At 35.1% G+C, this 21,256-nt stretch overlaps 2 protein-coding genes across 3 annotated transcripts; both read right to left on the reverse strand.

Moving 5' to 3' along the window:
• LOC120488355 (LITAF domain-containing protein-like) lies at window positions 1-8,981 on the reverse strand. The gene is made up of 6 exons (XM_089131935.1): window positions 8,559-8,981; window positions 7,447-7,523; window positions 4,469-4,536; window positions 3,400-3,444; window positions 3,098-3,242; window positions 1-1,400 (listed from the first exon to the last, which is right to left on the reverse strand). The coding sequence occupies exons 3-6, from the start codon at window positions 4,524-4,526 to the stop codon at window positions 1,295-1,297; spliced, it is 354 nt and encodes a 117-aa protein (XP_088988061.1). The 5' UTR covers window positions 4,527-4,536; window positions 7,447-7,523; window positions 8,559-8,981; the 3' UTR covers window positions 1-1,294.
• Window positions 8,982-9,538: 557 nt separating this feature from the next.
• On the reverse strand, window positions 9,539-18,505 carry LOC120488340 (cell death-inducing p53-target protein 1 homolog). Of its 2 annotated transcripts, XM_039685038.2 has the most exons (7): window positions 18,194-18,505; window positions 13,557-13,660; window positions 13,393-13,467; window positions 12,466-12,528; window positions 12,266-12,340; window positions 11,964-12,108; window positions 9,539-10,384 (listed from the first exon to the last, which is right to left on the reverse strand). In XM_039685038.2, exons 2-7 carry the CDS (start codon window positions 13,648-13,650, stop codon window positions 10,279-10,281), a joined length of 558 nt encoding a protein of 185 aa, XP_039540972.2. In that variant the 5' UTR covers window positions 13,651-13,660; window positions 18,194-18,505; the 3' UTR covers window positions 9,539-10,278. The 2 variants fall into 2 exon arrangements, with proteins under 2 accessions (XP_039540972.2, XP_039540978.2); XM_039685044.2 differs by lacking the exon at window positions 13,393-13,467 and having other exon boundaries at window positions 9,542-10,384; window positions 18,194-18,493.
• Between the last annotated feature and the right edge of the window lie 2,751 nt (window positions 18,506-21,256).

The raw sequence follows: 21,256 nt of genomic DNA on the forward strand, positions 1-21,256 counted from the left end.
AAAGAAAATAAAACTGAGGGAAATGATCACCTTATTCTTGATAATTTCTCAAGCTTGGTTTACTCAAAGTTGATAGTTGTTAATACAACATAGAGGTTAGGTGTTAATGATATATTGAAAATAATGAAGTTTCTTCAATGGTCGCCGTTATGGTGATCCGTGTTTGCTTTAGTTAGTTGGGCTTTTGACCCTTAACTTTTTAACTGCTTAATCATTACGCCAATAAAAAAAATATAATTTATGACTTGGTTTATTACTGATCAAAAGGTAATTAAACACAATCAAATATTGTATTACAAACACTGATACTATAGCAAGAGCACTTTATCCTGAACTGTTGTGGTAATCAGTTTTTTTTAACACATTTTGCACAAAACATTTTGAACTGCTACTATATTTAGACACACAGACATCAAGAATCAGCATATGAATCTCAACAATGGTGACATAATCTAATCCATGGTTTCCAGCATGCATTACAAAAATGATGTTTTATCAACAAAGTTCAGGAGAAGCACGTTCAGATAATTAACATGGATGGAGAGAACTCAGCAATCATGATTAAAACGTGTATATATAGACTCTGCCGTCTCAACTAATTTCTTTGACAGTTTAGCAGCGTCCCTCCACCACCCCTTCTCCACTCCACGGGCAGCACGCCAAATACGCATTATACTTTATTCCCTTTAATTGTATGTAAGTGAAAATTAATTATAAATAGATAATATTTCCCCCACACATTGGGTTTGTACTCTCTCTATAATTCAAAGGAAACTCTCAGGTCAAGTCAAGCTTGTGTCATGATTATTGTGTGGAAAATGTAGTGATGAAGAAAACAGTAAGAGGACAAAGCCCTGAGGCTCTGACTGAACACTGTTGAATCACAGCGCTCTTCTCCACTCATGCATAAACACATTGTGAGAAATAATGTTAATGTTATGAGATTTATCAATGGTCACTTTTTCAAAACTCTTCACACTGTAAGCACAACAGCAGTCCATGTTGGCAAACTGTGGATTGGCATTATATATTTATATTTTTGAAGTAAAAACACGGGTTGTGCAAAAATGGCAACAAGTAGTAAGATGTTTTGCTTGATAACATTACAAGATCCTGCAGAGTTCATTATGAATTTTACAATAAGAAAAGAGTTTAACCATATATTTATATCTATGCATAAAGAAGGAAAGAGAACCCCACATCATGGTAGAATTAGAAAGTCCAATAATGTCCATAAGATGCTGTCTGTAAAGTATTTCTTTTTGTCGTTCAGATTTTCTCCGCTTCTGACCAGCTACATGCGTTTGTGCACATGGATGAGGTTTTTGCAGCTTGGACAGCGATGCTCTACGTCCTTGCAGGAATCCACACAGAAAGGAATCAAACAACACGGCCAGATCCTGGACAGAAAAAAAATAAGTGTCTTAAAAAAGAAACTTTAGATCTCCCGAAATACCTTTGTTAGTGGGTCATCATTAATTCAATCAGTAACTAGAGATTTCTTTCTCTCCATTGACAGTCTTCGCAACTACTACATTGATGTTTCAAGAAGTTCATGAAGAGATTGTAAAACTAATCCATATGGATTGAGCGATTTAGTCCAAAATGTTCTGAAGAGACACGATTACTTTATAGGATGAGCATATTGAATTTAGGCACAGATTTCATTAAAAATATCTTAATTTGTGTTCCGAAAATGAATGAAAGTGTTACGGTTTTGGAACGTCATAAGAGTGAGTAATTAATGACACAATTTTTATTTTTTTGTGAACTAACCCTTTAAACGGGTAATTCACTGCTGGCAAAATGGGATTTCAATTAAATTTGGCTGCCTATACAGTAGAAAGATGAAAACGTTTTTGCTACCTTGAATAGTTGAAACTCTTTTGCCAAATTGGAAGGACTTCAACACCTTTAATGCAGTGGGCATATACCAGTCCAAGGCCACTCTCACCAGTCTGCTATAGATACGCCTGACCAATCGAATCCCACCTTGCTTTAGTAGGAAATGCCTCTTAGCAAACTTTTAGTTATAATGGTGTAAAATTGTATTGAATTCAAAGGGTAACCGCTTTGCGAGAGTGAGTTATTTTCAGTCTCCAGTAAAGGATCCAGTGGGTTGTAAGCAGTGGCCAAAGGCTGCAAAGAATCATTAATATGGAGAGATCCGTCAGATTCGTCAGCACAGCGTGGACGTGTTTCCTAGCGACACTCAATGGTCAGCGCGGCGCGACCAATCCTCACCAGCGCTGCACTGACCAATTTAAACAGCGCAGCACAAACCATACATACGCAAATAAATGTACAATAAAGAAACCCCTCCTTCCTTACAAAGAATGGTTCTCTACTGAAGTTTAGGAGTTTTAATTATGGAGAATTCCATTTTAAAACATAAAATATTTTATATATCCCACTCACACTTTTTTAGCTAATTTAATTCCCGTCCCTGTTTATTCCTATTAACACGGATCCGCAAACAACTAAAAATGCTGTATTATGTTTGCCAGACAAGTAATTGGCAATGTCACTTTGTAAAGAAAGACTAAGAGGCCACGCACTTTGCATTCAAAGGCGCATACCTATAACTAAACATGTAACATGCATGTGCATGCCATCACCCTTTTCACAGATTCACGTTTTGAAGTTTGCAAGCACAAGAAAACGGTATCTTTCAAAACCCGTTTTCAAAAACATGCACTTTGAAACCTATTTCAAAGTTTGAGTTCTCAGGCCATCAAAACGCCGTTTTCGTGTAAATAAACGGCCAGAATGTTTGTTTAATCAATCAATCAGTCAATCAATCAATCAATCAATCAATCAATCAATCAGTCAGTCAATCAGTCAATCAATCAGTCAGTCAATCAATCAGTCATGCTGTTAAGAAGTACACATATTTTGATGTATTGACTAACATAAATAACATTTAAAGGACTTGATTTGTAACTGTAGTGTGTTATTTTATTTGATATTATATTTAAAGTTAGTATATTTTAAATGTACGAATTTGCAAATTCATCATTATACAAATATATTAAAATACATAATATACAAGTTTCAATATATGTCTGAATCGGATTTGTCTGTACATGTTCCTTACCCACAAACGCCAAGAACACCACAGATGACCCACACCTTCTTCCCATTGACGAATGTCGTCTCTGTGACGATCTGCTGCTGGCAGAAAGGACATTGCATCGGCGCAGGAACTTCAGTCAGACGTGTTCCCATAATTACCTTTTTGGCTACATATGCAGAATAAAAGGTAATACTGATTAAAATCAACATTATTATGATCATAAACATCCAGAATAGTATTCTGTACAGGTGCATCATGTGCATGCTGAAAGCGTCTAGTGCTTGAATACACAAGTCTTGTTAATCTAGAGCTTTTCTGCTCACCCGGGGCAGGCGCAGGCTGGACAACGTTGGGAATTATAATTGGAGCTGCAAAAGAAAACAAACAGAACCAGATATATTGAGATAAGGGAAATATTATTGTGTATAAGCATCCTGGATGGGAGTTAAACAGAGACTCTCATAACCCCAGACATCGACATTCACCAACGGTGGGCGTACTTGAAGATTGGACTGTTTGAGTTACGGTGGATGGAGACATGGGCTGTTGTGCAGTGAAACAAAACATGAGTTTTATTAGTCAGAACTGACAGGCTCAAGTTTCCCCAAGATCCAAACTGCATTTGGAGAATCTTCATTGTTTTTTGGGGTCATATCCATGGAAGTTGATTTCCACCACATCAGGAAAAAAAAAACCCATACTTTTGTAAATCATAATGGTCTTAAGCCGTTGTTGGTGAAAATTGGACAAACCTTCTGGGATGAGTTCGAAAAGGTAATTTTTTTATTTTTGAACATTCGAAATTTCCAAGAATTTTAATTACGGAAAATTATGTCATAGGGTGCAAATTTGCACAGGTGGTGGCGCTAGAGGGATTGAGGATTGCTGTGGTGAATGTTCAGACTGCCCACTATCTTTGTGCCAAATTTCAAAACTTTTTACCATACGGTTCTATAGGCTGAAGACATCAAGAGTAGAAGAACAAGAACTCTATTGGGTTCAATAGGGGCTCGCCTCGGTCCCTCTTTATCCGTGCATATTAATATCTTAAGTCAAACAACGCAGTTGTACAGAACAATATGTCATGTTTTTACGACTTTTCCCTTAATGTTTAGAAGGTGTCAGAAGTGTTTTGGAATGCTGTTGGACTTCTGCATTTTTTAATGCTCAACGTTCCAGTTTCCTTCTAAACTACTGTACAAAGTAAACATCAGCTGTCACCCATGCCAGAGGACTGGACCATTTGGGATGCCATGACTGACGTCTTTTGGGGCGGTGGATTGTATACATTGGCCATTGGAACTGCAGAAATAGATCATTATTGAAGCACTGTAGTTAGCTACCAATGACCAGTAGTCTCTGAATTGAATATCAGAGTGAGGGTTCGCTGACCTGGTTGGGCTTGATAGACAACCTGCTGCTGGTTAGGAATTTTGAGCTGTAAATCCATAGTCAACAATCTGTGAATGAGAAATACATGCTTTAATGGTGTGTTGTAAAGGTTTTATATACAACATTGGCAAAGTAAAAATAAAAATAACGAATAGACTGACTGCTGCCTTGACATAACAAATCAGGAAGTAATGAAGTGTTTGGATTGTACAGATTCAGTAGTCAGTTGTTCTCAGTGATGAGTCACATAGCATTCATAAGTGAATTAATTAAAAATACTTTCGACGTCAAACAGGTTGGTATACTTCTTGTGTTTATGTAGTCGTGCTATTGAGATGAACAGGAATGTCAAGCGTTTGCCATGTACCTGTGGTTAATGTTACAATCAAAGCAGTGATTGGTTGGGCATTCAGATATGCATGCTGCTGCATTTTTGAACAGCAGCACTTACATTTGTTATTTAATTTTAGTATTTTAATGGACATTAAGTATCAACTTGATCCGCTAAGGCTTCACAATACTTTCTGTCTTCATGTTGAACAACATATCTATTAACACATTATCATATAGAATAACGTTATTAATTTAAAACCTGAAAAAAACAATTTTAATGAAATGTTTTACTGCAAAAAGGGTGCGAGTCTTCTTTCAAATGCAAGTTGATTTGATATTTTGCACCTAATGTCATGATATTGCTATTCTCTTTTAAGTGTGTCTTACAGTAATTGTCCAGTGTTCATCAATGTCTAACTGTGCTATCATGGAAACTGATTTTCTTGAAAGAGGAGTCTCCTGATCAGCCAGTTTGACAACATTTTATCTGTCATATCTGTTATCTTCTATCTGCTATCTCATTTTATCTGTTATTATCAAGTTCATTTTCAGAGTGACAGATGAGTCATTGTAAAGACAAAGTAAATACTTTAGAGTGTGTAGTAGAAGAGTAGGTTAGTAGGATACCACTTTATCATAATTGCATCTGTAGCCGTCTTGCTAGCAGGACGATTGACTCTTTTTTTATTGCGATATTTTTTTTTCCTATCACATATGTAAGGAATCATCATGAATTAATTTGTAAGCTTAAAAACTCAAAATTCATTAAAATTGCGTTGCGTTACCATGGTAACTGTTGTTGAGATGTTTAATTGAAAATGTTTGGCTAGTAAGTTACCATTAAAGAGATCAGTGTTTGCTCTAGTTAAGATACTGACCCATATCTTTTTTACATTAGTGTTTCTCTTGCTGCTTAATCTCTGTTTCTTCAGGTCACACTTGTGCACAGGCAAGGCTTGTGAATGATTGTGTTTATATTGATTATGGTGAGCAATATTGCTTGTTTATTCACAAATTTCATTCAGTGTTTAATTATTTGAGTGTTTCAGTGTTTATTTATTTATTCATTCATGCAGCAGTGCATGCTGGGAGTTTTATACTATCCTAGAGCCCAGAATGCATGGCGACATAACATTTGATTGTCACCATTGTTGAGATAAATATGCTGATTGTTGATGACTGTGTCAAGAAGTTCAAAACGTTTTAATGCACTATATTTACATTCTTCAGAAGGCCTGATTACAGAAATTTTGTTGGATTTCCTTTCCTTTTGAAGATTCACAGATATATGAAATACCCATGCATGTAAACTTATACACAGGATGAAATTAGAGAATCATACATGTCCAGGATGGCTACACTGTAAAAAATGATCGTGATTTTAACAGTAAAAGAATGTAAAAATGCTACAGTGAAAAACTGTTAATTGGTTAACAGAAAGTTTCCTTACTATATATGGTAAATAACTGTGATATATAATGGTACATTTAATGTAAGTTTACTGGAAAATACTGTTAAATTTACAGTTTTTGGAAGTGAAAAAGAAGAAGTCATTGTATAATTTACAGTGAAAAATGTAAATTGACTTTCCCACAATTCCCTGCGTGACACTTCACATTTAATGTATTTTAACTGTTTATTCATAATTTTCTTAGTTTTTTTTCTTATCAGTTATGTTCATCAGGGTTTTATGTTACATTTAACATTGTTAAATTAATTCTTATTTAATTTTTTTAATTTCGACATGTTACCATGATGGTGTTTAATGTTTGTGTGAATGACACTGTGCCGCTTCTAAATAGTAGTATAAACTTTCTTGTGGAAGAGATGATAATGATGAGCTTTGATTGATCATTTGACTCTCATTACTGCTGTGATTGATGGTTGTCAGTGTATTGCAATTGAACAAAACAGACATTAATACTTCAAAATGTCAGTAAATTAACATGATATCAAATAATGAATTACGGTGTATTGCTGTAAAATTAAATACGGTCAAAGTCTGTAAAACCTGAAATGTTGCTACCGTACTTTTAACAGGAAAACTCTGGTAACCACAGCTGCCAGGGTTTTTTTTCCACAGATGCCGGGCATAATTACATCTGCTAAAACCTCCTGATCAACTTCCTCTCAACTTTTTCTTGCCATAACAAATGTGTTTTTATATTTATGTTATAACAGAGCCAAACTCATATTGTTAAGTTAAGGGTCAAGAGACCTATTTAAGCAAACACTGATCTCCATCATGGTGACAACAAACTTTATTATTAACTAAATCTAAATACTCAACAAAAACTTTTGTACATGTATGAAAGAAATAGGTTTGTAAACTGTTTTCACACTCAGTGTTGCTGGAAGTCAGTTGAAGATCTCATCCCTGTGCACTTAAAAAAGAGCTAAATTGTATAACTGTATAAAATTGTATAAAAAAGCTAAACAAACTGCATTAATTTATGATAATTATAAAAACCTTCCTACTGAGTATTTAAAACTCATTCTGTTTATTAGTATAAATACAGAGATCTTACATTTCATTTATGAATGACTGACAAATACGCATCACATTAAGTTTATTAGTTTTTGAGTGTGACTGTGGATAACAGATAATCCAAATTAAAGAATATGATTCCCATCTTTTTACATACCTGTGTGTTTCTGCAGTCAACGGAGAGCTGTGGAAATTCTGATGCTCTTTATATGAAGGCACTGGATAGTGATGAGACTGTGAAAATAAGCACAGATATTGTCGATATAAGGGGTGGAGCTGAATTACAGGTATGAAGGCTGATGCTAATGCATTTTCAGAAGTTTATCATTATATTATGCAAACTAGTTCTGCTTATACCTGTTTTTGCTCAGTCTCAGACTGTCAAAATTCATATCCTCTTAAATGCTTGTTTGTTGAAATGCACATTTTGTGTTGAATTCAGAAGGATGAGTGTTTGTGAATAATGTATTGTGTAATGCGAAAACAACATTTTTGTTGTCTTTGTGGGTTTGGGGTTTTATTCTGCTATCATAAAGGACCAGAATCTGAATAGTTTTGTCTAACGGCTGCAATGATGTTTCTATATTGAGTACAATAAATCTTTTTGTAAGTAAAAGAAGCCTTGCTAATGACAAGCCACAGGTGGCCCGGAGAAGCATGCCGTTGATGTACAGTATCTGGTCTCTGTGATATTGTGCTGCTCAGTGACGACATTTCATCTGTCCCGGGACATTGGATAAACTCAGTGGCAGCATCACCACCTCCGTCACTGCACAGTTAATTTAAATAAATAAAAAATTAAGAACTCATAGGCACATAAACTGTAACTGCCCACATAGCAACATTTCTTCGGCCCAGATCTGGCCCACATCTGGCACTTGTGGGATGCGGATCTGGCCCACATGCAGCAAAGAATGACAGCCCTTGGGTGACAAGCCACAATAATTGTTGTTAAATTAACACTGCTCAGTGATTCTACGAGTCCATACTCAGAGACTGTTAAATGAACACTGAAGCAGTGCTAAAGTTAATGAGATAAGTAAGTGAATAATTGAGCATTATCGAAGACATCTGATGTAACAAGCAGAATCACTAAAGGAGGAAAATCGTAATTGGTATGTTACCACTATGGATATCAGCGTTTGCTTTAGTCATTAACTTCATATATTCGTCTGAAGATCTGAAGTTAATGTGGGAAGTAGCAGTGTTATTTTATTGTAGGGGCAACAGAGCAAAAAATAATTACCCAAATGCTAAATATATATTTACCTCCTTTTTTGCAACAATTTTCGTCCCCTTCTGATGTGTTCCACTTCTTCATTTCCAGGGAAGCACAAGATCATGAGTCTCCAGTGATTTCTGAAAAAACATTAATAGACAACACAAGTAAAATAAGCTTTGATAATTGCATATGTGCCATTCACAGTGCTACTATCGCAGATCACAATCACTTCCATTATTATAAATGTTTAAATGGACATCTAATTTGTAACATGAAAAGTTCATTAGACTGGTTATTGCATAATAAACCCCAATATGTGTTGTTACTGAGAATCAACAGACTGTTAGAAGGTGTGATTGGCCAGTCATATTTGAGCTTTACACAGAGCTGTGTAATAAGTCATAACAACCAGTAAATAACATTCTCGACTATCAAAAGACAGTCCTTTCGAAAAATGTCCTCATGTTTTGTCCAGTTGATGACACCAGAAAATCCACTAAAATTGCATAGATGACATGATAAATCACGTGGTTGCAATAATTCTTCAAGAATAGGATTCAATATATAACTATGACGCTATATGGCTTCTTCAAAAGCCAAGCAAGGCTAGACACTGTAGCATAGACATCTACAAATATATAAAGAGAAACTGGCTGTGAAACTCAAATTCATTTAATGATCCCTTAGCTATCTTAACATATCGGTAACTCCTACCTGGTTTTTAATTTACTGAAAATTTAAAATCTTGTTGAGAATTAACAGAGATTTAGGTACAGATGTTTTATTGATAATAATAAATATTGTGGTCACCATTATGATGATCAGTATTTGCTTTAGTTGGGCTGTTGACTCTTTAACATTATTTTTTCTCTGGCTGCTGTAACTGCGGGAATGTACTAGTCTGTTTCACTGATCTCTTGCTGTGTCTAAACTTTAATTTGTATGGGTATTTTAATTTTATATTAATTGATTATAGTATCTCTGTGAATCTACAGCATGAGATCCAGCAATGTTTCAATCAGTTATTTTGAAGCATATTGAATTTATATAGTGCATAAACATTTTAATGACCACACACATATATTTACAATCAGCATATGAATCTCAACAATGGTAACAATGTAAAGTTTCATGTTGCAATGCATGCTGGGTGCCAAATTTAAGTATTTAAGTGAACTCATGAAATTAATTATGAATAGATAATATTTCCCCCACACATTGGTTTTGTAATCTCTCAGTAATTCAAAGGAAACTCTCATGTTAGGTCAAGCTTGTGTCTTGATTCTCCTGTGGAAAATGTAGTGATGTAGAAAGCAGTAAGAGGACGAAGCCCTGAGGCTCTGACTGAACACTGTTGAATCACAACGCTCTTCTCCACTCATGCACAAACACATATCAGTTATTTGTGATAAATTATGGCAATGTTATGAGATTTCTCAATGGTCACTTTTTCAAAACTCTTCACACAGTGAGTACAACAGCAGTCCATGTTGGCAAACTATATTTATATTATTTAAGTAAAAACACGGGTTGTGCAAAAATGGCAACAAGTAGTAAGATGTTTTGCTTGATAACATTACAAGATCCTGCAGAGTTCATTATGAATTTTACAATAAGAAAAGAGTTTAACCATATATTTATATCTATGCATAAAGAAGGAAAGAGAACCCCACATCATGGTAGAATTAGAAAGTCCAATAATGTCCATAAGATGCTGTCTGTAAAGTTTTTCATTTGGTCGTTCAGATTTTCTCCGCTTCAGAACAGCTACATGCGTCTGTACACATGGATGAGGTTTTTACAGCCTGGACAGCGATGCCTTACGTCCTTGCAGCGTTTCACAAAGAAAGGAATCAAACAACACGGCCAGATCCTGGACAGAAAAAAAAGTGTCTTAAAAAATAAACTTTAGATCTCCCGAAATACCTTTGTTAGTGGGTCATCATTAGTTCAATCAGTAACTAGAGATTTCTTTCTCTCCATTGACAGTCTTCGCAACTAAAACTTTGATGTTTCAAGAAGTTCATGAAGAGATCGTAAAACTAATCCATATGGATTTAGCGATTTAGTCCAAAAGGTTCGGAAGAGACACGATTACTTTATTTGATGAGCATATTGAATTTAGGCTCATATTTCATAAAAAATATCTTAATTTGTGTTCCGAAAATGAATGAAAGTGTTACGGTTTTGGAACGTCATAAGAGTGAGTAATTAATGACACAATTTTAATTTTTTTGTGAACTAACCCTTTAAATGGGTAATCATCGTTGGCAAAATGGGATTTCAATTAAATTTGGCTGCCTATACAGTAGAAAGATGAAAACGTTTTTGCTAACTTGAGAACCTCTAGTCGAAACTCTTTTGCCAAATTGGAAGGAAAACTTCAACACCCATAATGCACTGGGTGGAAATACAACAGTCCAAGGCCACTCCCACCAGTCTGCTATGGATACGCCTGACCAGTCAAATCCCACGTATGTCTTTAGTTACAATGGTGTAGAAATTGTATGGTGGTGAATTGTATTATATTCAAAGGGTAAACACTTTGCGAGAGGGAGTTATTTTCAGGATATTCTCAGGCGTTGTAAGCAGTGACCAAAGGTTGCAAAGAATCATTAATATGGAGAGAACAGTGCAATGAAAAGGTAGATGTTTTTGACGTTTTGTCATTTCCACCCAACCACTGGACTGAAATACGCCCTCGCGTACAGGTGAGGTAAGAAAGCTGTTGCTATACTTTTACATTTTTACCGTAATGCTGTTTAAAGAGTAGACATAGCACAATCAATTTTTTCATGATAACACTGTAAAATCCAACAGTTGTTCTAACTCTTTTTTAGTTAATTTAATTCCCGTCCCTGTTTATTCCTATTGACACGGATCTGAAAAAAACTTAAAATGCTGTATTATGTTTGCCAGACAAGTAATTGGCAAAGTCACGTCGTAAAGAAAGACTAAGTGACCACGCACTTTGCATTCAAAGACACATACCTAAAGACTAAACACGTAACATGTATGTGCATGCCATCACCCTTTTCACAGATTCACGTTTTGAAGTTTACATGGACATGAAAACGGTATCGCTTTCGAAACCCGTTTTCAAAAACGTACACTTTGAAACCTACTTCAAAGTTTGAGTTCTCAGGCCATCAAAACGCCATTGTCGTGTAAATGAACGGCCAGAATGTTTGTTCAATCAATCAATCATGCTGTTAAGAAGTACACATATTTTGATGTAGCCTATTAACTAACATATATAACATTTAAAAGGACTTGATTATAATTGTAACTGTAGTGTGTTTATTTGATATTATATTTAAAGTAAATTTATTTTAAATGTACGAATTTGCAAATTCATCATTATACAAATATATTAAAATACATGATACACAAGTTTCAATATATGTCTGAATCAGATCTTCTTTTTCCGGAAGTCTGTACACGTTCCTTACCCTAAAATGCCAAGAGATCCACAGATGACCCACACCAAAGTCCCATTGATGTATGTCGTCTGTGTGACGATGTCCTCCTTGCAGAAAGGACATTGCATCGGCGCAGGAACTTCAGTCAGACGTGGTGGCAGAATTACCTTTTTGGCTACATATGCAGAATAAAAGGTAATACTGATGAAAATCAATAATAATATGATCCTAAACCTCCAGAATAGTATTCTGTGCAGGTGCATCATGTGCAAGCTGAAAGCGTCTAGTGCATGAACACATAAGTCTTGTGAATCTAGAGCTTTTCTGCTCACCCGGGGCAGGCGCAGGTGCAGGCGCAGGCTGGACAATGTTGGGATTGGCTTGTTGGTTGTAAACTATCATTGCAGCTGCAAAAGAAAACAAACAGAATCAGATATTGAGATAAGGGAAATATTATCCTGTACAAGCATCCTGAATGGGACTTAAAAAGAGACTCTCATAACCCCAGACATCGACATTCATTTCTGCTCACCTGGGGCAGGCGCAGGCTGGACAACGTTGGGAATGGCTTGTTGGTTGGCAATTATCATTGGAGCTGCAAAAGAAAACAAACACAACCAGAAATTTCTTTAAACCTGAGATAAGGGAAATATTATCGTGTATAAGCATCCTGGATGGGAGTTAAACAGAGACTCTCATAACTCCAGACATCGGCATTCACCAACGGCATGCAGGCTTACTTGAAGAATGGACTGTTTGAGGACTGTGGTGCAGTGAAACAAAACATGAGTTTTATTAGTCAGAACTGACAGGCTCAAGTTTCCCCAAGATCCAAACTGCATTTGGAGATTCTTCATTGTTTTTTAGGGTCATATCTATGGAAGCTGATTTCCACCACATACGAAAAAAAACAAAAAAAACAAAACCCATACTTTTGTTTATCATAATGGTCTTAAGCCAATGTTGGTGAATATTGGACAAACCTTCTGGGATGAGTTCGAAAAGTTCTTTTTAATCTTTTTGAACATTCAAAATTTTCAAAAATTATAATTGCGGAAAATTACGTCATAGCATGCAAATTTGCACAGGTGGTGGCGCTAGAGGGATTGAGGATTGCTGTGGTGAATGTTCAGACTGCCCACTATCTTTGTGCCAAATTTAAAAACTTTTTACCATTCGATTCTATAGGCTGCCAAAGACATCAAGAGCAGAATAACAAGAAGTCTATTGGGTTCATAAGGTGCTCGGACCCTATTTATGCGTACATATTAATATCTTAAGTCAAACAACACAGTTGTACAGAACAATATGCCATGTTTTTACAACCTTTCCCTTAATGTTTAGAAGGTGTCAGAAGTGGAATGCTGTTGGACTTCTGCATTTTTTTTTTGATGCTCATTGTGATATGAAGAAACGTTCCAGTTTCCTTTTAAACTACACAGTAAACATCAGCTGTCACCCATATTAGAGGACTGGACCATTTGGGATGCCATGACTATCGTCTTTTGGGGCGGTGGATTGTATACAGTGGGAACTGCAAAAAAGATCATTATTGAAGCACTGTAGTTAGCCACCAATGACCAGTAGACTCTGAATTGAATATCAGAGTGAGGGTTCACTGACCTGGTTGGGCTTGAAAGTTAACCTGCTGTGCCTGGTTAGCAAAGTTGATGTGGACCGGTCCAGGATATGGAGGGGGGTACTGTCCATAATTCATAATCAACAATCTGTGAATGAGAAATACATGCTTTAATGAAGTGTTGTAAAGGTTTTACATACAACACTGGCAAAGCAACAATAAAACTAACAAATAGACCGAATGTTGCCTTCGACGTAACAAATCAGGAAGTACTGAAGTGTTTGGATTGTACAGATTCTTGTGGTTGCATCAATCATTTGTTATCAGTGATGAACATTCATAAGTGAATGAATCAAAAATACTTTAAACATCAAACAGGTCGGCATACTTCTTGGGTTTATGTACTCATGCTATTGAGGTGAACAGGAATGTCAAGTGTGAACAGCAGCACTCAGTATTTCAATGGACATTAACTATAAACTTGATCCGCTAAGGCTTCACAATACTTTCTGTCTTAATTGTGAACAATATATCTGGTCAATCATTATTATATAGAATAACTTTATTCATTTAAAACCTGAAAAAAAACACAATTTTTAATTAAATATTTTACTGCAAAAAGTGTGTGAGTCTTTCAAATGCAACTTGTTTTGATATTTTGCATCTAATGTCATGACTTTGTTATTCTCTTTTAAGTGTGTCTTACAGTAAGTGTCCAGTGTTCATCAATGTCTAACTGTGCTATCATGGAAACTGATTTCATGAAAGGAGAGTCCCTGATCAGCCAGTTTGACAACATTTTATCTGTTATCATTTTATCACAAATTCATTTTCAGAGTGATAGATGAGTCAGCGTTAAGACAAAGTACATACTTTAGAGTGTGTAGTAAAAGAGTAGGTAAGCAGGATACTACTTTGTTATAATTGCATCTGTAACCGTCTTGCTAGCAGGACGTTTGACTCTCTTTTTTATTGCGCTATTTTTTTTCCTATCACACATTTGAGGAATCATCATGAATTCATTTGTAAGCTTAAAAACTCAAAATTCATGATATTGGACATTTTATTTTAGCCAGCTCCGCCTCCTAGTGGGTGGAGTCATTTTTTATACAACAAATTTTAATTTACATATTTACAATCAAAATGTTTTCTAATCTTGACTAAACACATATCGTCGGAAAGGCCCCAGACTCAAGGTTACTTGTTTGGCGACTGTTTTGTAATAGAAGTGATATTGTGACAGAAGTGTATTAATTTGTTACAGTAGAACGCTTCAAATTTTATTTTATGGAATCTAGGTGTCAATTTCAATAGAAGGTATGTGTCTTATCCTGTGGCTATCACGCCTAAACGAAATCTCATAGGAACTAATGTTTTTGTGATATCAACTTCAAATTTGGAACACAACTTGGTTAGACATATGGCTTTGACTTAGCAGCAATTTTAGTGAAAAATATTTTGTATTATATCAAGGTATTGTCAAAGTTTGGAGATGGTTTGTGAATGTCAGTGAAGCGACGCAATGGCAGTGAAGTCACATGACAATGACAACATGTGGATGTAGTATGTAGTAGAACATACTTTTTAACAGTCTCAGATTAAGTTTGAAACCAAACATTGAACCTACTATTCAGTATACCATTTCAGATGCAGTATTTTTATTTGCTCTTATACTAATTCAAATCAGATCCTCGTCCAACACGCAACGGGTTGTGGGCAATATTATCTGTTATCTGAGTGTGCACACACTGTAAAAATGAATACGACTGAATATGTTAAATCTAATCAATAAAATTGAGGCAACAGATGACAATCAATATTATTAATTAAATTCAACAAATTAGAATTGAGTAATAATTAACCAAACAAATTACTTAAAAGTTAACGATTTAAAATTAGTAAAATTTACACATATTTCTAAACAGAAATATCGGAATAACAGACTGACGTCAAAAGATGAATTAAGACCTCTTTTTTATTACCATCATTGAAGACACCTGATGTTAACAAGCAGAATCACTAAAGAATAAAAGCTTGATTTTTAAGTCACCATTATAGAGATCAGTGTGTGTTTTAGTTGGGCTCTTGACCATTAAATTGTTAACTTTAGATGGCTTTTTTTTTCACTGTGGCTTTTGTCAGTGAATCATGATAGCCAGATGAACAAATAAAAAAGCTGATTTAATGGTGTTGCTTGTGTTTTTAACGTAATCATTATTTCACAATCATTTGACCTAAATCACTGAACTCACATAGAGTCCAGTTTCGGTTTACTTATTTAATTATAGCAGCATGTCCTTGTACAGTACAATATTTTTATGATGTTTACAAGGCAATCCATAGAACTTTTTTTAATGTGTCTCTAAACATGATTTAGTTTTCACACAGAAGTCTAGAATCAGCCTGTGATTCTCAACAACGTTGACAATAATAGGGCATGTTGTAGTGCATTCTGGGAGCCACCAATCAAAACTCATTCATGGCTCCCATCATGCATTGGTGCATGAATAAATAGTGAGCTTATGATCAGAGGTCATCTGTTTATCACCATTGCTGAGATTCATACGCTAATTCTTGATGTCTGTGTGTGCCTCCATAAAATAATTTCTGAAGTTATCTTTTTATTGTTTTGATCCTTTGGTTTCATTGAAAATACTAAAATATGATACTGTTCAAGGCCAATGATGCTGTAATTAATAAAATAAACCTTAGTCAGAAACTGGGCTCTATATGAGTTAAGTGATTCAGGTCAAATTATTGTGAAATACTGATTATGTTAAAACACAACCAACACCATCAGATCACCTTTTCTATTTGTTCATCTGGCTTTTATAATTCACGTTTAACAGCCAAACAACATCTAAAGTTAGTTTAATGGTCAAGAGCCCAACTAAAACACACACTGATCTCTATAATGGTGACTTAAAAATCACGCTTTTCTTCTTCAGTGATTCTGCTTGTTAACATCAGGTGTCTTCAATTATTGTAATAAAAAAGAGTTCTTAATTCATCTTTTGACGTCAGTCTGTTATTCAGATATTTTTGTTTAGAAAAATATGTAATTTTTACTCATTTTAAATGGTTAACTTTTAATTAATTTGTTTGGTTAATTATTACTTTATTCTAATTTGTTAAATTTAATTAATAATATTGATTGTAATCTGTTACCTCAATTTTATTGATTAGATTTAACATATTCAGACATATTTATTTTACAGTGCAGATCTACACTTTGAATTTCCACCAAAACTAGTAAACCGTCCGGGTACCTTTGGATTCTCATTTCACCATACTACGATTTGAGTCTCCAATACTATTTAAGACAAATAATATGCAAATTGGAAAAAACACAAGAACATGAACAGCTGAACAAATGCTGTGTTAAAAACATGTCGTAATTATGGTAATTTCAACATGGTTTAAACTCAGCGTCTGTGTCAAACATTTCAAATTTGAACATGATAAAAGTGAGAATGTTTTAACAATCGCAAAGGAAACAAGTACTAACAGGCATAAAACACCACAACAAACGAATTGACAGATGGCAATTAATACACAGCAAAATTCCCAGTGTAAAATTAACTCTCCTTATTAAAGGACAATTCAGCTGCATAATTTATTCATACTGCAATGCATTGTGGGAGCCATGGATGGATTTTGATTGGTGGCTCCCATCATGCACTGCAACATGAATCTATTGTGTGATTATCACCATTGTTGAGATTCATATGTAGATTCTTGATATCTGTGTGGGATTTAAAACCTTCAGAATAGTAAAGCACTGCTGGAATTAGCTACTGTAATGAAAATGAGTAGAACCTTTGTATACTCAGTTTATAATGCTGGTTGAGTGAATCAAGACACTACAATATTTAATTTCATCATTTAAACATAACCATCATGACCTGGGCTGAGTTTCCCAAAAACTTTTTAAGCCTAACCTGATCGTAGAACAATTGCAACCAAAGGTCTGTACGATCAAATTTGGCTTCCGATGCTTTCGGGAAACACAGCCCATGTCATGTTTTCTCTTGCAGTAACACATGTGCTTTATAAACACAGAGTTGGAGAAGCCAGAGAAAAACTAATGATAAAAATCAAAGGGTCAAGAGCCCAACTAAAGCAAACACAAATACTATTGGATAATGCGACATGAAACGAAACATTCCATAAAACATTACCATCTAAACTTTTGTTCAATACAAATAAGAATATGTGTAGATGTATGAAAGAACTACACTGGTAATAATAAGTACAATAATGTGTAATGGATCGAAGTGAGTAGTTCTTATGTTTCTCTTTTTTCTTTTCTTCTTGTTTCTCTTTCCTTCAATGATTCTTCTTATTAACATTAGGTGTAACCCCTAATGGCCAATCATCACTTAATTAATCACTTAATTATCTCATTAACTTCAACACTCCTTCAGTGTTAATTTTTAACATCCTGTAGTTGGAGCTATATGTACACCGAGAGTGTACATATGTACACTGGGGATTTTGCTGTGTAGAAAGTATATACTAAACTAAGGTGACCACGCTGCACTTTAGGCCACTTTTGACATTTACCTGATCTGTTCAGCCTTCTTAATATTAAACTTAAAACACAGGTCAGAATTTGAATATCAAGTTTTATTAATTTCTAAAATATCTAAAACACCCAAACTTATAATATGACACATACCTGCAGTCGGTGGAGAGCTGTGGAGATTCTGATGCCCTTCCCTATAAAGACACTTGGACAGATAGAGAGACTCTCAGAATAGGCACTGATATAAGAAATGACAGAAATAAGGGGTGGGGATGAAAGCTGATGATAATGGCCAATCAGAAGTTCTGTATGATGTCTGAACTGCTTCCGGACTGAAAGATTAGTGGGAAAATGTTCAAAAAACACTTCATGTACACCCATCTCATCCCAACCATGACCATAACCAACTTATCCAGTTTTGCTCAATCTCAGACGGTTGACCTTTTACATACTCTTAAATGCTTGAGATAAAAATTCTAAAAAGAGAACTGCGTGCCATGCGTTATACAGATAAACCCCATATTTTTGTTGGAAGAGGTTCAGTTACAGCCTGTAATGTGCACAATGTTAGTTTTTTATGTATCCTGGTAACAAATGGACATTCTTGTAATTGGACAGTAAGACTGGACAATGAAACTGGTTATACCACTGATGGATGCGAAGACAACAATGTATTTGCCTTTGTGGGTTTGATGTTTTATTTTGCTGTTCTACAGGACCATTTAATAAAAGCCTCCCATTCTATAAAGCACTCTTTAATGGGCTCTTTGCACAATGGTATTTCCGGTGAATACCAAGGATGCTGGATTACTTCCGCTGATCGTAGAGTCCAATGCTATACAGAGAATTTACATTGTTTTTTATTAGAGGTGGAAGGGTACACAGAAGTCACGGTTCGGTTCATACCTCGGTTCAGAACGATTTCGGTACAATGGAGGGAAAAGCAAAACAAAAATACAGAAGGCATTGTATTTTTTAAATAAGTCATAGAACCAGTTTATTTGTAGTGCACTGACAATAGTTTTATATAATTAGTTTATTAATTAAATGACTAAAAATACCTTGAGATATGTCTGGTAATTGTGCCTGAATTAATTTGAAATTATTTTGCTATATTTCAGATAAATATATTTGTTTTCCTTAATTTTAATTAACATTATTAATTAACAATGTAACATTATTCTCATCTGAATTTTAAATAATTTTTTTCTGTATAAAATTATACTACCATTAAAAACACATTCGATTTTCTTTTTTAATCAATGTAGAATGTGTAAGATTAGTGCTCCGAAGACAAGAAATGAAAACCAACTCAATATGAATGTCCAAAAGATGGGACCCACAGACTGTTTTGAAATGGAGATGGATAAATATGTTTTGCTTTTAAAACAGTGTGTGTGTGTGTGTGTGTGTGTGTGTGTGTGTGTGTGTGTGTGATTTTGGTTTTGTGACAGTTGAAGGTTACAGTTTGTCAAGAGTTTACAGTGTGACAAAAGCACAATGTTGTGTTTTATTGCGAGTGTGCACAAATATAAGGAAACAGGTTTGCAGGTTTAATGAACAAAATGACTGAGTAACAGTAATGTTATTTACGTTTCCACTGTTTTATCGCGCACGCGCCTCTCTCTCTCTCTTTCTTTTTCTCTTTCTCTCTCTCTCTCTCTCTCTCTCTCTCTCTCACACACACACACACACACACTCACACACTCCAGCATTGCAATCTTGACATGCAGCCTGTTCATTAAGCGGTCACACCAAACGCGAATAGAGTGTCAAATTCGCGTCTATCGCGTCTAGTTCGATGTTAGTCCAAAGCTAATAGGACGCACTTATAGCATGTGAATCTCAACAATGGTAACAATATAAAGTTTCATGTTGCAATGCATGCTGGGTGCCAACAGAGTAAAAAACTCACTTTAGCATGAATAAATTATGCAGCTGAATGTTTTTAATGGCACCATTGTTATATGTGTGCGTCTATTTTATGTGCATAATCTGTAATAAAATAATTTAAAAAAACAGAACATTTGATTTTATCTGATTGCTGTTGGATCTTCTCTTGCTCTAGTTTCACAGTGGTGGTGATATCAAATTTAAGTTTGTTAATAATGTAACAATTTTGGGGTCAAACACTGTTTTAATATTTGAAGAGTTCAGATGCAAAAGCCTCTAAGTGCCATTTGAAAATTTCTTCTAGAATGATAATTTTTATCAAGCTTGTATATTTAAGTTCAGTGATTTCACTTAAATGGCAATGATAATTACCTATTAATTGTTATTTAAGTGAAATTACTAAACTTAAATATACAAGTTTGATAAAAATCATCATTAAAGAAGAAAATTTCAAATGGCATTTAGAGGCTTTTGCATTTGAACTCTTCATTTATACCCCTTTGATTATCAATTGCTATCAGGATGAGAGGAGAGTTTCAACCAGTAGGTTGAGTTTCAATAGAGTTTCAACTATAACAAAAAGTGTTTATAAAACAAATTGAGGTTGTGTAGGTACTAGGGAGTTTTTATTTGTTGCTGTTTCATGTATTAGCCACTGGAGAGCGTCCTAGTATCTGTTTTTTTTTTTTGAGTCAACATCTATGCCCCACACATTCATCTTTGCAAGTGCAAACAACACGGCCAGATCCTGGACAGAAAAAACAGAGGAGAATTAGAGTGTTCTTATCGTTCTGTAAGGTCGTCTATTAGTCTAAGGAGAGTTTCCAATAATACGGGGAAGGTATCTGCATATTTCTTGCCTTTCCTTTCACGCAACACAACAATATTAAATGCAATATATTTTCTTATATGCATTGACTCGTTATTTCATCTGACTCCATAAAATGAAAACGTTTTAATGATGCATCATTAAAACGTTTTCATTTTTGACAGTATAGCATCCCTGTCACTATACTGAGGCATTAGGACCCACACAGACCACAGGGTGAGCACCCCATGCTTGCCTCACTAACACCTTTTCCAGCAGCAACCCATCCAGGTTCTAACCAGGCGCAGCCCTGCTTAGCTTCAGTGGGCAACCAGTCTTAGATGTTAATGATTTATTGAAAATAATGAAGTTTCTTCTATGGTCGCCATTATGGTGATCAGTGTTTGCTTTAGTTTGTTGGGCTTTTGACCCTCAACTTTTTAACTGCTTTGACGCACTGTTTATAAAATGCAATCATTACACCAATAAAAAAACAAAACCCCATCATTTATCAC

Source organism: Pimephales promelas, chromosome 6, assembly GCF_988280905.1.
Source record: "Pimephales promelas chromosome 6, fPimPro1.hap1.1, whole genome shotgun sequence".
Lineage (NCBI taxonomy): Eukaryota > Metazoa > Chordata > Actinopteri > Cypriniformes > Leuciscidae > Pimephales > Pimephales promelas.

What these genes read in the sequence shown, in the direction of transcription:
- LOC120488355 (XM_089131935.1), bottom strand. Translation starts at nt 4,526, where the DNA reads ATGGATTTACAGCTCAAAATTCCTAACCAGCAGCAGGTTGTCTATCAA. An exon ending in TGTCTATCAAGCCCAACCAG is followed by an intron (nt 3,445 to 4,468) that starts GTCAGCGAACCC and finishes TTTCTTTTGCAG; the next exon opens with CTCCAATTATAATTCCCAAC. An exon ending in CCAGCCTGCGCCTGCCCCGG is followed by an intron (nt 3,243 to 3,399) that starts GTGAGCAGAAAA and finishes CTGCATATGTAG; the next exon opens with CCAAAAAGGTAATTATGGGA.
- LOC120488340 (XM_039685038.2), bottom strand. Translation starts at nt 13,650, where the DNA reads ATGAATTATGGACAGTACCCCCCTCCATATCCTGGACCGGTCCACATC. An exon ending in TAACTTTCAAGCCCAACCAG is followed by an intron (nt 13,468 to 13,556) that starts GTCAGTGAACCC and finishes TCTTTTTTGCAG; the next exon opens with TTCCCACTGTATACAATCCA. An exon ending in TGCACCTGCGCCTGCCCCGG is followed by an intron (nt 12,109 to 12,265) that starts GTGAGCAGAAAA and finishes CTGCATATGTAG; the next exon opens with CCAAAAAGGTAATTCTGCCA.